General features: G+C 39.6%; 1 protein-coding gene and 1 pseudogene across 1 annotated transcript; one reads left to right on the forward strand and one right to left on the reverse strand.

Annotated features, from left to right (window-relative positions):
* Window positions 1-1,710: 1,710 nt before the first annotated feature.
* Window positions 1,711-9,602, forward strand: LOC149039567 (uncharacterized). The gene is made up of 2 exons (XM_089181706.1): window positions 1,711-1,852; window positions 9,018-9,602. Exons 1-2 carry the CDS (start codon window positions 1,801-1,803, stop codon window positions 9,365-9,367), a joined length of 402 nt encoding a protein of 133 aa, XP_089037832.1. The 5' UTR covers window positions 1,711-1,800; the 3' UTR covers window positions 9,368-9,602.
* A 1,782-nt stretch (window positions 9,603-11,384) lies between these two features.
* On the reverse strand, window positions 11,385-13,249 carry LOC149039568 (uncharacterized; annotated as a pseudogene).
* Between the last annotated feature and the right edge of the window lie 4,423 nt (window positions 13,250-17,672).

Genomic DNA, 17,672 nt, shown 5'->3' on the forward strand with positions numbered 1-17,672 from the left:
TGTGCGTGTGTGGGTAATTTCGTATTTCTTCAGTGACCTTAGCAATGTTATCAGAAATTTACCGCGGGTTAGGACAAGTATCTTGGCAGCAATGAATCTCTTGGTATGAAAAACTCTTTTAGTAAATAACCGACTTCATCATTTTATTACAAATATCTCTCTCCGCCCTGCTGCAAGCACTGTGACACTGCCACGCTTAAAAGGAAAAAATGAAGATGGGTAATCATTATTCAACATCTGACTAGGATAATCAGATGTTTGGCATTTTGTGCTCCTATTCAGCGACGCAAAGTATTGAATGACATCAATAATATTGAATGGAAGGATTAGTGGACAAGGAACACTGGGTGGTATATGCCTCCCGGACCATTTACGTTTGTCTGTTACCTTTTATATAAAGAATTGGGTGTCCGCCAAAGCTCCTGAAGATGATCACATCCTTCCACGATGACATGTACGGTACAGTCCAGTTTGACGGATCATCCTCAGACCCCTTTCCAATCAAGAACGGCGTGAAGCAAGGGTGTGTCCTGGCCCCGACACTTTTCGGAGTGTTCTTCTCCCTTCTCTTACGCTATGCCTTCCGTGAGTCTGAAGATGGCATCTTCCTCCACACCAGGAGCGACGGGAACCTCTTCAACTTGGCCCGCCTCCGTGCTAAGACCAAGGTGCGCAGAGTTCTCATCAGGGAAATGTTGTTTGCGGATGATGCTGCCCTCACCGCCCACTCCGAGGAGGCACTGCAGCGGCTCATCACACGCTTTGCGGAAGCCTGTAATGACTTTGGCCTAACCATCAGCCTGAAAAAGACTAACATCATGGGCCAAGGTGTCAGCGTCACCCCACACATCACCATTGGCGAGCACGCCTTAGAGGTAGTCGACAACTTCACCTACCTTGGCTCCTGCATCTCCAGCAACCTATCCCTGGACTCTGAGCTCAATGTTCGGATAGGAAAAGCAGCAACGGCAATGGCTCGCCTCGAAAAGAGAGTTTGGGACAATTCCCTGTTGACCATCAACACAAAGATGAAGGTGTACCAAGCCTGCGTACTGAGCACCCTTCTCTACGGTAGTGAGACATGGACCCTCTACTCCCGCCAAGAACGCAGGTTGAATGCCTTTCACATGCGCTGCCTTAGACGACTCCTTGGCATCACCTGGCAAGACCGCATCACAAATGCAGAGGTCCTATCACGGGCAGGTCTACCCAGCATGTATGCCATGCTGACCCAGAGGCGACTGCGCTGGCTCGGCCATGTATGCAGAATGGATGATGGACGCATCCCAAAGGACATCATGTACGGTGAGCTCGCCACAGGGACGCGGCCAACAGGACGACCAACTCTGCGCTACAAGGATGTCTGCAAGCGTGACTTGAAGACCTGCAGCATCAGCCCTGGAAACCTTGAGTCAGCAACAGCCGACCGTACACTCTGGCGATCGACTGTCAAGGCCGGCGTCAAACAAGCCGAGTTGAAGAGGGAGAGCCAGTGGGAGGTGAAGAGGACTCACAGGCGACAGAGGCTCCAGTCTGCCCCCATTCAACCAACCCCCACAAATGACTTTACCTGCACAAAATGCCAGCGGGTCTGCGGCTCCCGTATTGGGCTTCACAGCCACAGCCGGCGGTGCAGCTTGACATGATTCTACTTCTTTGGTGCAGATTTCCATTGTCTTCCGAGACAGACGGTTGCCAACAACAACAACAGTGACCATACTATGCATAAATTTGGCGTGGCTGTACATTTTCCGTGTAGCACGAAGAGTTCAATTTCGACACAAGATAGGAGCCTCAAAAATGAATCGTTTGCTGTTCGCTCTGACTGTTGTCGTTCTGATGGCTGCACATGGTGAGTACTGTACAACTTTGGAGTTTGAAATGTAGATTTATCCCTCAGGAAATTTTGTGTCTCATTACAAGCATCGCTGAATAATGCGACACTGAAACACATCAAACGGCCGCAAAATAACTGTCGAGTATTTTGCTTGCCTTGGGCTGCTAGCATGACAGGCTTTTTATCCGTGAACCGTATAGTAAACCTTGAAAATGCGTGTAACAGCTTTCGTTTATGTTTTCGTATTAAAATATACTATCTTAAATTGAACTGGGGGAAGAAATCCAGTATGGAAATCATTCAGATTTCAGTTCGTTTTCATTGTCTCAAAACGATTTCTTTGCTATGGATGGACTATGATTTAGGCTCTACTTGATTCGTTCATAATCATAACTCAGTCTTACCGCTCTTTCAAGTTTGTTCTTTACAATATTGGGGATATATGAATGTAGTTTGGATTTAGGCTTAACTTGATCTTCTTTAGGCCACAATTCAGTCCCATTTGACTTTTAAGTTTTTTCTTCGCCGAATAAAGAACCACAATATAGTCGTAATTTCAGAGCGTACGTTGGCAGCGACGGAAAGACCGCAATACCCTGATCGCAAACGGATGTAGATCTTATTGTATCCAAGGTCAATAATTTGCCAAAGTAGCGAGAGTTTGAACTTTCACCATGCGCCTAGTTCGTAGATCACCTTGGATCACTCTTAATTTTAACAAGATGATCAATAATTATCCCACAGGTGCTCAATTTAAGCTGACGCGTGAACATTTCCAAATTTAGGCGCAATTTCTTTAGTTTTAAAGTTGCCCAGTACTCACCGTGTGCAGTTCTCAAAACAACGACAATCAGAGTGAACAGCAATCAACTCATTATGTGGTTCATATCTAATGACGGAGTTTGAATTTTCGTGTTATATCACAAATGTACTGCTACAGAAAACTTGAAAATGTCACGCAAAGAAATTTTTGACCATGGATGTGGACGATATTCGACAACGTCAAAAATATGTAAAACTAATTTGAAACTTTGAGAGAAATCTGAGTATTTTCATTACACGCAATGACATTTATGGATTGACATTTTATATGTCGGCTCAATGCGCCAAAGGGTGATTTCGCAGTTGCTTTATCCGGTTAAACCGGTTTCATAATATGCTTTACACAAGCCCATAACACGATTGCGCTTTGTCAAGGATCTATCACAAATTTACAAGACATGAACTGGGGGTCCATAAATTACAACCGTGCGTACAGTTCATGGATCACTTCTGTGGAACACCTTCCATTTTTGAAGACGGGCAATCATCTTTCCTCATCTGACTAGGATAACTAGATGTATGACATTTTCTGTTCCTGTTTAGCGACGTAATTAAATCCGCAAAGTAACGTAATTATACCGATAACACTGAATGAAATGATTTGTGGACAAGGAGCACATAGGGGGTATATACGCCTCCGGACCATTTGTCTGTCACCTTCTACTATACGCCCATAGTGACCATGCTATGCATAAATTTGGCGTGGCTGTACATTTTCCGTGTAGCACGACGAGGAGTTTATAACTGTCGAGTATTTTGCTTGCCTTGGGCCGCTAGAATGACAGGCTTTTTATCCGTGAACCGTATAGTAAACCTTGAAAATGCGTGTAACAGCTTTCGTTTATGTTTTTTTTTATTGAAATATATCATTTTTTAGTTGAATCGGGGGAAGAAATCCAATACGGAAATCATGCAGATCTCGGTTAGTTTTAATTGCCTCTAAACAATCTCTGTGCTATAGATGGACTATGATTTAGGCTATACTTGATTTGTTCAGAATCATAACTCAGTCCTACCGCTTTTTCATGTTTTTTCTTTGCAGTATTGAGGATATATGACTGTAGTTTGGATTTAGGCTTAACTTGATCTTCTTTAGGACACTAAATGAAATTTTATGCGAAATTATTTTATCCAAAATGTTGCGGAAATAAGTACATACTTTGTGCTGAACAAACAGCCTTTGTTTGCGCGCTTGAAACCTGCTGGCGGGACAAAACATATTGCAGTCATCGGGAAATCGACCAAACATTTCGGTCTTTGCAAAAGCATTCGGCCTAATTCCACAATAACTTTTTTTTAGCACATACCATTTCTTTTTGGGGTCGAGATTGAATCCCGTAACTCTAGAAAGCTCAGCCTATCGATCGAAGACTTCGGCCTCCATGATGAGATCGCGCCAAGTGATTGCGATCAGGAAATCTGTCTGATGATCGCGTAAGCGTGAAACTCAGAGTCACAGAAAAGTTATGTCATATTGATTTGACAGACTTCCTCGTGAAATTGGACAAGCAGAGTCCTTTTGGTTATTTAAGCGTTTAATTAAAGAAGTACTTTAAGGGCGCTTTTCTGTAAAAATCAGACAAATCCTAAATTTCGCGGCAAGGGTGAAAAATTCGATTTCTTTCTTATTTTACTATTAGATAGGCTAGACTATAACTAAAATCACTGGATACTTTTTTTGGCGAAATATCTTTTTATTTCAGAGAAAAATACAAATAACAAAATTCCGTTAAAATCGTCATTTTTAGCAGAAAATTATTGCACGAGTTTGAGGGCTTCGCGTTCAAAAACGAATCACTATCTTGTCTTTTTAACATTCAAATCTTCTTTTTCAACCTCATAAGACCTCCCAAAACGATTTTTGTAAACAATGCGTTCCTCTTTGCATCTAAAATAATTTAAATTCGTAAGCATACATTTCTGTTCAGTAAAAGTACTTTGAGAGTAAAGTTAATTTTCAGCATGTGCTAAACCTTCAAATGGATGAAGCTTTTGACGGTAGAATTGCGAAAAGATGTTCTCAATATTACTATAAAAATTTGTTTGGGCAAATGATTGAGAGCGATACAAAAGCTTTTCAAAGTCCGTCAAAGCAGTTATTTGACCTTTCGCGGTCAACACTCCAGTCGCGAGTCGCACACATATTTTAATATGTTTCAACCCATATGAGGCCGGAAAATGTACATGGGTACACATTTTCAAATGCTCTAACCTCATTCGCCGTAGAAGAAAGATCCGAAGACCATTTTACTGTGGTTATCTTGTCGCTCGTCGTATTTATAACGTTCGATGAAACTGCCTGATAATCTGCGAACTGTCATCAACCTTCGTTGTAAAACGTTTGACATCTTTCTGCACTGTGGCATCTTATCCAGCGGTTCAGTTGAATGTGAGTGTTGTTCGGTTTGTGGTGCAGTAGATCTGATCGATACTTTTGAAAGTGGCACTACACATATGTAGCAGTCAACGTGGTGTTGTATACGGAGAGTCGCCACGCAATGCAAATCATACAATGGAAAGTTATTTTTTAGGGGGTAAGGGAAGGGGAAAGAAAAAAGACGTCACTCTGCTGCTCAGATTTTTTGTTCTTGTGAACATCGAAATCTCTTACATATAAGTCGCGGAGATCGGGCCTTTGGCTAATACTCGTCAACAAGCTAAATTTTGTACCTGCTAAAAAATTTAAGCCTAAGTAAACAAAACCTGGTAATTACACGATCCCTATTGTTTGCTTAGAGGCGGGGCTTCGGACTTTGTTTTTCCCAAATACTAACTTACACTGTCTACTTTGTTACATAAAAAAATAGGAGGTTGTTGTTCGTTCAAGTCGCTTATTGGCGGAGTTTGTTGTTACAACACTAGAGATCGAAAGCGTGAAACGGAAATTGTTCCTTTACTTTCATGCACCAAGAATATCGCAAGTCATAAGTCGGCTTTCAAATTTACCGGTCCTGAAGATGAGATCGACCTTATTTTGTGCCGAGCGCACATATGTCGGCCCCTCTCAAGTTTAAGGTTTTAAACGGTAGTTGGGTCTGTTAACAGTGGTTAATAGTACCACCCCATTTTTTGCAAGCCCCACCCATTGACCACGGAACATAGCACCCCTGCCTCACATAAGCCACACATCCCCACCACTGCGTTTTGTAGCATGGTGCAGTAAAAATGTACCAAAGGTTCACTTTCATGCTATTAGGGTATTCCTTGCAATTTTAGTGGAAAGAAAAACACCCCTAATAAGTACGAAAGGAATATTAACGGAATTTCGTTATTTGTATTTTTTTCTGAAATAAAAAGATATTTCGCCAAAAAAAGTATCCAGTGATTTTAGTTATAGCCTAGCCTATCTAACATTAAAATAAGAAAGAAATCGAATTTTCCACCCTTACCGCGATATGTTAAATTTTTACAGACATGCGCTCTTAAGTACTCAAGCACAGCATTCGTGGAAAGCATATTTAGTTAGGTTTGTGCCTTAAGTATAGTTTTTATACTCTCTTATCCATTTAATGCATGTTTATATATTTGAATGTTTTTATGGCTGACGAATTGTCCGTGAGTGAATAAAGATTATCTATCTATCTATCAAGATTATTTGACTCGGCCAAGGGTTTTTGATGTTACGTATCCTTCGGATGACAAATGGAATGAGGAGTATTCACAAAAATTCACTCTACGAATATTAGTTTTGATATCATCCCCAAATAGTTTTTTAACTCAACTCCAATATTGTATATAAAATGCTGATGTTCTTTTTGATTGTATATTGGTATATTTTTGTATTGTAATTTTATCATTTTGATTGTTCGTTTTAAAGTGAAATTGACGTTGATCAATCTTTTACGATCAGCATTAATCTGAGGTAACACACTCTCGATCTTTTCAAAAATATCTAATATCTTATTTTAATCGTTCGTTGATATTTGTATATTGTACCTTTAGCATTTATCGAAGATTGTGTTCTGAATGTGATACTTTCGATGATAAACGGACTTTTGGATTATGTTATGTCTATTATCATAAAAATCAACAAATTTATTAACAGTATCATATCTATCAACCTGACCGAAATATACACAAACAAATTCTCCATTATCGTTTTCAAGTTTCATATTTTCACAAAATGGCTCACTTTTTATTGTGTGTTCTTGAAGTTCTTCATTACTGAAAAAGGACAATAAATCTGTTCAACATTTAGATGTTTAAATTCCCCATAAATTGCATCATTACAATCAATCGTTCTATATGAGATTCTTCTAGAGCCACAATCTTCAAAAACAGTGGTGTGCACCATCAATTCCGACGCGTGAGAAACCACTATTTCAATTCTGGCGCGTAAAAGCCACCATCACTTCTCAGGAGCTGGTTTTATGTATGATGCATCAGACACTTGTTGATTGATCGAAAAAATCATGCGACTATTATATGACCTCGAAACAATAGCAATGCTAAGACTCGTTCCCTCGGGCAAGTCCCTGTTGTATTACATCATCAACTTCCTGTTTTTCTGAGAATGTTACGCAGTGGGAAAATGATGTGAGATCATGTCATTTGTCTCCTGTAGTATTCCATCGCTTTGATATCATAAAAGTGATTCTATAATCAAAGTGCTCTGTGAGCAAACTCGTGAATTGACACATGATTTTTTAGATTATGTTTAATGTTATCTGGTTTAGGGAATTTTGTGGTTGATTGTCATATCTAGAGTACGAGCAGTAGTTCAGTATTCGCTAATGTAGCAAAGAAACAAAGTAACGTTGGGATAAGAAGGCGTTACAATTGAAATGATCATGCTATTACATTTGACAAGGTGGATGATGTCATGTGTTTTAAACGTCTATCATTTTTGTTTCTGGTTCAAAAGAAAAGGTTGGAAGTAAATGTGGGTGAAAAGTGAAATTTACTGTCTTTCGTTGTAAATAATAGAAAATCAAGGCAATACTGTCTTAATGAAAACATTAACGATTCCCTCTTTATCAAATGAGACAAACTGGAACGAGTTTTTAGTGATATAACTAAGCCAAGCCTGCCACCGTCATTTTGGATCTCCGCCTGGGTAGATTTAAGTCACGTGCTAGGCAACGTATAATCAATAACAAGATAGAATTTCATTTCAGGCCTATTTATCAATTTTGTGGTGCGTAACTCTCGCATTTTAGTACGTTGTATGTATGTTGAATCTTCAAATTGTCTTGAAACTTAAAAGAAAATTGTTCTTTAAAAATTCACTGAAAATCGGTAGCTAAAATTGTTTGTTTAGGTGTTATTTGATTTTCGTGTTAACTTGTAATTTCGTCAGTCGCCGGCATCTTTTGTTGCTTCACACAGGAAAAACACACGCGACGAAACGTAATGATCAATTTTGTCCTCAATCTCACGCCATAACAGAAAAAGCTTTTGAACATCTGTAAACTACGAGCGCTTCGCAGTAAGTAATATTTTCGATGAATCTTCGGATTGTTTTTGAGTTCAAGGATTGTAAATTACAATTTTATGAAAAACGAAGGTTGTTCTGTTATTTCAGTGTGAATCCTTGCATGCCTGCCAGTCGCTGGCGCCGCTTGTTGAAACTAAAACGAAAAAAAAACTCTTAAGATTATCATTGGCTTCTTTTTCACCCCACCACTATTCTTAGCAACAAATGTCGCCATTTCTTCTGTTTATTGCTCGCTAAAAACTATCAAATGCACTCAAAAGCCTTAAATCTAAAAAAAAGTTTACAGGAATCGACCAATCGAGCGAGCGAGTGAATGCCATTCCCCACATGGTATCTATAACTCGCTCTTGCGCATGCGCGCAATTCACGAGTTAAAAATGATGATTACCATCCTTTGCATCCATAAAATTATTTCCATAAAATTATTTCCATAAAATTATTTCCATAAAATTATTCCATAAAATTGTTTCCATTAATTATTTCCATAAAATGGAAAGTAGTATAGTTGAGATGGCTTTGTGTGAGACAACTTTTTCAAAATAGTATTGGCGATGGTGTTACGGCCATCTCTAATGCTACTCAGAGAGCCATGCTTTATTGGGCAATTGCAATACGTGCCTCGTTAACCCTATCAAGGGAATTCCCCCTTCCCCTACTCACCTCCCAGGGTGTACATTCATTCAATTCACTTCAAAGGACACTTTGCTTTGACGTCGCTTTCTTCAACGCAAATTAAATGTTCCAAAATTTTATGAGGACTGTATCGGAGAGCAGACACAAACAGTGGAATCTATAAAGGCGGACACCCATGGGACTCACGCTAATTTCCGCTTGCTAGGTCTTTAAACCCGAGAGAGAAAAGTGTAAGTAACGTGCTACCTGAACAATTTTTTTCTAATCATTTTCTTTTTAATTCGTCAGCTTTTGCTTTAAAATGTTATGTCTGCGTGGGTACTGAAGACTCATGTAAGAAGAGCAAGTTGGAGGCAGACAAAGCCAACTTTTTAATGACGTGTTTGACCGGCGATAGATGCATCAGACATTGGTATAAAGCCGAAGATCACGTTGCCTTGGTTTCGAGTGGATGTACTTACCAATCGCTCTGTGACACCATGAAGACCGCTTGTGATAAATTGGAAGATGCTCGGAAGGACTACCATTGCGCGATTGGCTGCTGTTCTGAAGACGGATGTAACACAAGCTCACATTTCGCTGCCAACACCATCCTGTTGGCCGTTTCCTCTGTCTTGGGCCTAGCACTGCTGAATTAAGCCGTGGAAGGCTTTACAAGTCTACTTTCCATTTCCCTTATTGCTCGTTTAAACTTATTTTATACTTAGTCAAGTTGGCGTGGTCACCTAAAGTTTTAGCTGCACTCAGTTTTCAGAGCAGTAGAAACAACGGAATCTCCCGTGCACGTTGAACACTGCTAAGCAATTGCTACTACTTTTAAATTATTTTGTTGGTTTTCACTTTTTGTTTTTTCATTAAGATTTTCGAAATCTATTTTCAGTGGCTTAATTTTGTGCGACTGAATAGAAGAGCGTTCACGATCGTTTCATTGTGTAGCCCATGGTACTATTATCTTTGTTCTTTTCTTTTTCTTTCTCATGCGCATCTTCTAGGGCGCCTGTAATGGACTGGACACGAGCTGTTTGTCCACACACGCCTCGTCAGACGAATACATTACTTACTCAGCAATTAGCATTTTATCTGATGACCGCCGCTGTTTCTCCTTCTTCCTTTCTTTTCTCTTCTCGCCGCGCCGTGCGATGAAACAAGACTTCTTCTCTGGCCCTGTCAGCACCATCGGCCCTAAACGGAGATTTAATGATAAAATATTTTTCAAGAAACAAGGTAGACAAAGAGAAACGGCGGCGTCCATGTGACAAAATGGTTATCGATTATGTTAGATCGGCCGATCGGGAAAGTTATTGGTTCTCGGTCATAATGGATAGACGTAGGAACGCTCTGCCCGTTTTTCATGACCTCGAGCTTAATATTCTCCTGTCTGCCCCTCCCACGCAATCGTTTACTACATTTCACTATATGATAATTGGTGATTTCAAAGAGTAATCTGATTGGTTGGCTATTTCTAGTGAACATTATTCACCCCTTTGGGCGAAACGCGTTGTTTTGAAACTAGTAAAAACAATAGCTGGGATCAACTCGCATTTCGCTAATGAAGCTCTCCAGAAAAACGCTAAACATTAATCAACGTTAGGCTCAGAGATTTCTTACAATAGGCCTATTTATTCAGTCTCAACCGTGCGTATATCATGTGCATCAGCTACATCAGGCAAGTGCGCGCAGCAGTAGAACCTTCACAACGCTATGCTTTATTGGCATCGCTAAATTATCCTTGTTTCTCATTTCCAGATTTTAATAATTTTTTTTGAAAAAACGTTATAGACAAATGGATACATCTGTACATAGATACACATTTTTTCTTACGTCGAAAGATCTTCCAAAATACATTCCGTAATGCAGAGTAAAGGAAAAAGTAGAATGTAAACTTTTCACCCTTGGTCCTTTTCGAATGAGTACTAATTTTATTCTTTCTTGCCATGAGGCTTAAAAATTAAAGTTCTCTGTTGGGACATACGGTAAATGGCATTTCAAAAGAATCGTGAATTAGATGGGTGAAGTAATCCCAAAGTTTAAGGTGACAATAATAAGGTAAATGTTTGCAGTCACGGCCCCGTGAAATTTCAAGTTTTCATCGCGATCCTCTCGCTCCGCTGGACAAAAACAACTTTTAGTTTGAGGAGAGTGGAAAAAAAAGAAAAGGTCAGAATCATTTGAACATTTTTGAAACATGTGTCCCAGCCTTTTTCATAGGCCTGCAGACTCGCACATTTACTTGTTGTATTCATCCTCGCATCCATCACACGTCAAAAGCTCGATACCATTTTTTTACAGTTTCTCCAAATTTATAGTTTATGCAATGACGACTCTAATTTTCCCGACAAATTAGTGCTAATGTGCCAGTTTTTCGGTAAAATTAGCTATCCTGTTTCTGTCATTCAAGCGGGCCACCACCGCGCCTAGCGAGGCTTTTATAGATTGTGCTAATTAAAGTAGGATATTATGCTAGTAGCACTGCTCTTTTTTTGGTCAAATTATGCTAGAATTACGCTCGATTTTCCAAATTATGCCATCTTTTTAAAATTATGCTCTTTGAAAAAATTGCAAATAAGTTCAAAAAATATATTGTTTATTAGAAGCCGTTGGTCTTGTGGTTCAGGTTTACATGCACACCAGTAAAAGTCTATACTCTCATGTAGCTTATCTGCGATTGTTATATTGCGGCATTGCAATTGCTTGCAAGTAGTCAGAAAGTGCATTCTCTTGCTGCTCATGGAAAGACGCCGATAACAGGCTAAAAACTCTTTCTGCGGCAGCAGACGAAGGTTGAACAAGCAAGACTTTCTTAACTGCAGAAGACTAATTAGGAAGCCTCTCTTCGTAGACATTCCACCACTCAACTTCTCTTCCCTCGTATTCAATAGCCACATCCTCAGTAGCAGCGATGTACTGTGGCAGCTCTCTGGCAAGACCGTCTATTGTAGCCTCATTGTCGAGTAATGGAAAAATCCTGAGGGCTTCTACGCTAGCCCGTGTTGGTCTCAACCAGCCAATAGTCACGGGCACATCACTCCTGCAGCTTTAGAGGCCGTAAAGATCCACATTGATCTTCCGTAGATGCCAATGAATCGCTGGCTATACGCAAGCCTTGGCTTTCTGTTCCAGGGCAGCTGTGTTATGATTTGGATCTTCATTGACAACTGCAGCCACCATTGCACGCACATTTGGAAAATGTGGCGCCTGAAAAGTCTCAGCAACGGCCTTCAGCTTTTCACAGCATGAAAACACAATAGAACCATCTCTTTCTAAGAAGTACGTAGCCTTGACAAAATGTTCCCCAGCATCAATGGTCACAGCAAGCTCCAGCTTGAGGTTGACAAGGGACCCAGAATCTGATACTAAATTTTGTAGTTTCGGCACAATGTTTGGGGAGATTTTCTCTGCTGTGGCCTCCTGAAGAAATCTTGGAACGTCCCCAAACTGCTCCAGTAGCTGCTTGTACACCTCCCAGTTTGACCCCAGCGAGTTTCGCAGTAGGATTTTGACTTCCAGCCTGTTAGATCTTTCCACACCAGTTTAGCTCGGTAGCTGTGAAACAATCGGATTCGCAGGTTTCCAAACTCCTGAAGAGTTAGAATCATCAGATGGCTGCCCACATTATCGAGCGTATGGGAAAAACACACAACGTTCAACAAATTTGGAAAGATACATTGTATTCTGTTCAGCGTCGCTTGATTTACACCAGCCCTGTCCCTCATAGCTGCTGGTAGAGAGTTAGGTCCAATCTCAACTTCGACGCACAGGTCCTCGTTCAGGACTCTAGTTAGCTCATTGGCATTCACTGACTTCTAGAAAACATCAATCCTTATTAAACGCTGCGGTATCACCTATCCGTCTTCAATAAAACGAACGATTATCGCAATGGCCTCACCTTGTCTGGTACTCCCGTTGAGTATCACTGTCACGTCTCTTGTCATATATTCTTGTCCTGGTAAAGACAGTTCCTTCTTTATCCTTTCCACTTCTTGCTTGCAAATAAGGGTAATATATCGCCCAAGGTTAGAGCTACTAGTAAGGCGATGGCCATTTTTCTTTAACAGAGAACGCAGCTTGTCGATCTTGCTGATCGGAATCCCTGCCTTCAGAAATTCCTCCCTTACTTTTTGTCTGCATGCTTGCTCAGCTAAAGGTAGTGTGCTGTATTAACTCGGCTATAGACTGTTCTTTCAACTTTGATATCGTAATCTTTTCTTTTGATCTTGTGTGTTTCTGACGATATAATCTGCTTGCAACATCAGAGAAAATTTTCGTTCCTCTGACGATCAGAGGCTGATCAGGAAACTGATTAGTGCGCTCGAGTATCAAGAGACATTCTTCGTATCAATTGTTCCTCTCCTTTTGTACTTTCCTTTTGTATTCTGCAAGGAACGGTCTCTTGCAATTGCCACTGGTTCTGTCCCATCACTTCTGTGAGAGCGCTGCGAGTTTTCGTTCGGATCTGGCAAGACTGGCATGGCTGACGCCATTTTGTAGCCTTGCCTAATGAGAGGTAGTAGAACCGACATGGATTACAATACGACTTCCGCTTCCTGTGCACCCCAGGCACCAGTCCTCGGGATCAATGAACTGCAAATGCTACTAATTGTACTAAAACATTAAACATCGAATAACGTCAGCAAGTGCTTGGGACTTAAGATCAAAAATGATCAAATTATAGAATTATAGAATGCCCGCGCGCGATTAGTCTAAACCCGCCATACGAGCCCCGAATCAAAGTAGCTTCCGACGGCCTAAACTGAATTTCGACGGACGAAATGATAAGGGCAAAGCTCAAAGAATTGTAACTAACATTGTGCTCATATACAAAAGATGCAAAAGAATAAGATAATCCTATGTCAACCATGCCAGCTTGTGCCTTTTGCTTGCCGATTTCCCTAAGGTGCAGGAAATGGAAGGAATATTCGTGTGACAATTTCTGCTCTTGTTGTTTAAATTTCAGTCTTTTTCACCAGCAGCAGTAATTTTTGGGACTTTTCTCTCTGGTACTATCACACTACAAGATCAAACTTCACGATCAGCTGACTTACCTCGATTTGATTTTCTTTCATGCCGGGACTTCCTGGGAAAATACCTCTTGGTTGGGTAAGAAATAATGATGTTATCCTGCTATTTTTCTTTTATATTTTTTTATTTTTTCCTTGTTTTTTGTGTTGAATATATTTTGGTTACTTTTAGACGTACTCACATCAGACCCAACAAAATAAAGGTCCAGGATTTAGACTATACTCAACACAAGAGACAATGTCTATTATGAAGCACTGTAGCTGCAGTAGTTAATGAGTATTTCAAACACAAATTATAGACACATAAAACCTTAGACCCTTACGAGTGACTCGCATCTTAGTTCTCCTTACATCATCACCCCTGAATCACACATTAAGGTCACGAGAATATAGAGAGTGATCCCCAACATAAGGACCTCTTCATTGTGAAATACATGTTCCTTGCACCCTTGCCTGAACCCTTGACACCTCAATATTAGTATGCGTATTCTCTGTACTGTTCTCCATAAATTTCCTAAAGGGCTGATTAAAGGAATTTGCTCGACAATCAAGACTTTGTTTCATTGGTGATCATTTTCTCTTTTCTTGTGACTTTAATGTTTGATTCAGAAGTAAAATTGTGTGGAGGAATTAGATGCTAGTCATAAATCTTAAAATAGCAACGGGACAAATCCTGCTCTATCTCTTAGGGAACTTAACCTTAAACATTCTGATTATCCTAGCGGTGAGTAAATACGACCAAACATGTGGAGATTATCTTACAGTCCATGCGAGCATCTCTAATGGCTTCTTTGCTTGCAAAAATAATTTTGAGGGCGAACTTTTATTGAGGAGAAAATCCTTAACTATATTGACAATAAAGACTATCTATTTCTGAAGGGACTACCCTTGAGCTCTGGCAAAACATGTAAGACACGAATCAAATCTTGCTCAGAGACAGAAGTGACAAGAATCATATCATCTCCTGTTTTCCTTTTCTTTTTTCTTTCCTTTATTTTCTTTTTTTTTTTTTTTAATTTCCCTTGAGTCGAGTACTGGATAGATCAAAAAGAAGGATGCTCCAGTGATGCAGAATACGTTTACTGCGACTTTGAACGAGGAGCTTCCAGTTTATCCAAAGAATAAACAGGTGTGGTGTAATTATTTGTTCTTCTTGTTCTTGGGAAGCGAGGTGGCCCAGGGCTGTGGCGTGGACCCCGCTACCGAAGGTTTGGGTGCAATTTCCGGCTGGGTCATTGTGTTGTGTTCTTGGGCAAGACACGTTGTCCGCGCGGTGCTTTTCTACCCGGGGTGTAGAATATAAATGAGGCGGGGTATAGATAGGCTGCTTTGCAAGCATTGCATCCGGTAGGGGGAAGGGGTGGCAGTAAATGGTCACTTGACTCTTCATAAGCTAAGCTATGTCATAAGTGGGTGAGGGGGGGAATCAGGAGGAGAGGGGTCTTTGGTTGGCCCATAACCACCACCCCCTTCTCCCTCTCTTAGCGAGATAATCTTTTCGTTAACCCTTTAGAAGAAAGAAGAAGACCTTTATTCACCCTACAAAATGGATCAGCTAGTACCGTAATAAAAGCTGGTATCAACCCATGTGTAGCTGTAATAAAATACTCTCTGTAACTTCTATCTCTATGAATAAAATATCGACCACTGAAAAAAAATCAATACTAAAACTACGTTAGCGAGCAACGATGCGATTTAACATTTAAATCTCTCAAATAACCATACAACTTAGTCTTAAACCTCTTCGAAGAGGTTATTTCTCTAAAGTATTTAGGAAAACTATTCCAATCTGCTGCTGCAGAATACCGAAAAGTTGTTTGGCCAGTTTTCGTTTTGACCTTGGGAAGATTCAATAAATTCTTATCACGTAAATTTCTGTCATGCATACGAGATCTACGTATAAGATAATCCACCAGTTGATCATGGCAACTAATATTATGTACAATCTTAAAAGACAATGAGGTACGCAAAAAACGCCTACGATTTCCTAAAGTAAGAGGACCTAACTTACATCGCATTTCTTGTGAGCAAGTTTTCTTATTGGTATTCAATATTGAACGCATGGCCTGATTTTGCAACCGTTCAACCGTACCTTCTGTACGTAACTGGCTTTTATTGAAAACTCTGACAAGAATCTTCACTGTCGGATTTATTCGAACAGATAGATTTAGCCAAGCCTAAAAGCGAAGCTCTTGTTAATTTATTTTCCAGCTCTTTATTAAACTGGATAAAAACTGTTATAAAACTCTTTAGTACAGGCTGTACAAGAGTTTCTTCAAGAGGAAAAGAAACCAGACGAGGTTTGGTCTGGAACCTGGTGACGATGTTCTCACAACTTGAAAAGCGATCAACACGCATGCTAGTCAGCGGTATCTTCAAACAGCTCAGGACCTTCGTTGTTGTTCTTAGTGTTTTGAGCAAATTTTCGAAGATAGGGAATGTTTTTTGTTTTTTCTTCCATCGAGCGTGACTTATAATTTCTATTTGGGAAAATGAGCCAAAATTAAAAGAAACGACGACGAACTACTCTGAGTTAAGACATCACTAGTTGATAGGAGTGTATACACGTGAGCACAGCGAGTCAGTAAAACAATACGCCAGAATCGTACCAGGTAAGACTGTCAGGGCAAAGGAACTGAGGATTTTAGTAAGCAATGACTTTTTTCAAACCTGGAAACCATTATTCTTATTTTGATAAACTAGTTTTAAGAAGGATACAATATTTTATTATATAAATTTGATGCATAGGCTGCGCACAAAACTTTAATTTGACTTAGATTTTATTGCCAATACCACTCCCTACACATAATGAAATGTTAAGAGGATAAGGGGAAAATGAAGTGCTATACATCTGAAAGATTTCATGCGATTATTTTAATTACATAAATATTAACTGATACAGCGCAGGCCAGAGAAAAAAGATTCTTAGAAAAAGAAATGTATACTAATGAAAAAGCTAAGCAAACTTTTTCACAACACCTGCAAGAGTATTTAATGCAATCTGAATAATAATGTTACATGTTACAATGTAGTAATTTACACAGCAAAATTATACAATCACACAATTCCCAAACAAAGGAAGTCAGGTTATTGATTCACCTGCTTCAACTTTTGAGGGCTCAAGTTACAGAGAAATAGAAATGGTAAACAGTTAAAATTAATACAAAGTTGAAAGTTTAAAAGCTAAAAGATATACATTACAACCATCAGACCCTATGCATCCTAGCAAAAAAAAGGTCAATTACTACCATAGCTTCTCCTAAACATTTATGCTTACAGGAAATCATTAATTTTTGTTACTAGGTGGTACTGTACTTGAAATACTTCTACCAACACAAATGCGTTTTTCTAAAGTTATTTCATAGCATACGACTGTACAGGTTAAGTGGAAGGTTTCCACATGGGGACTGACATTTCAATTACCCCAGCAAACCTCAATCATCAGAATTGCAAGCCGAGGTGTAATTAATAAGTGCTCAAGTTTCTAAATTAGTCACCTGACTGTTACAGTGGAGTTCACTCCTTTTTGAAGCTATCTTCAGCCTTATTATCCGGTTACATGTGAAAACATCAAATGTTACTCACATATTCAAATAATTCCCTAAATGAAAAGTTAGAATTTTCTTGAAAACCTGCTTCCTTTAACCCTTTTACTCTCATGTGTGACCAAGACAGAATTTCTCCTTACAATATCAATACAATATCAAGCAGATAAGTGACGATAATAAATAAAAATGTTAATTAGGGAATTATTAGCTGATCCAATACCAAATTCTCAAAACTAACATCACAAGAACTATATGGCAGACAGTAAGGAGAATTACTAATGTGATCTTGGGAGTTAAAGGGTTAATTGTGCTCCAGAAATAGTGAATGGTATTGAAGAGAAAAGAAAAGAGTTCTTGAAACGTTCTATGTTAGATGA

This window comes from Pocillopora damicornis, chromosome 9 (genome assembly GCF_964200805.1).
Source record: "Pocillopora damicornis chromosome 9, jaPocDami1.2, whole genome shotgun sequence".
Lineage (NCBI taxonomy): Eukaryota > Metazoa > Cnidaria > Anthozoa > Scleractinia > Pocilloporidae > Pocillopora > Pocillopora damicornis.

Coding starts and splice junctions, on each gene's coding strand:
- LOC149039567 (XM_089181706.1), top strand. CDS start 1,801: ATGAATCGTTTGCTGTTCGCTCTGACTGTTGTCGTTCTGATGGCTGCA. Junction 1,853..9,017: donor CGTTCTGATGGCTGCACATG/GTGAGTACTGTA, acceptor TTAATTCGTCAG/CTTTTGCTTTAAAATGTTAT.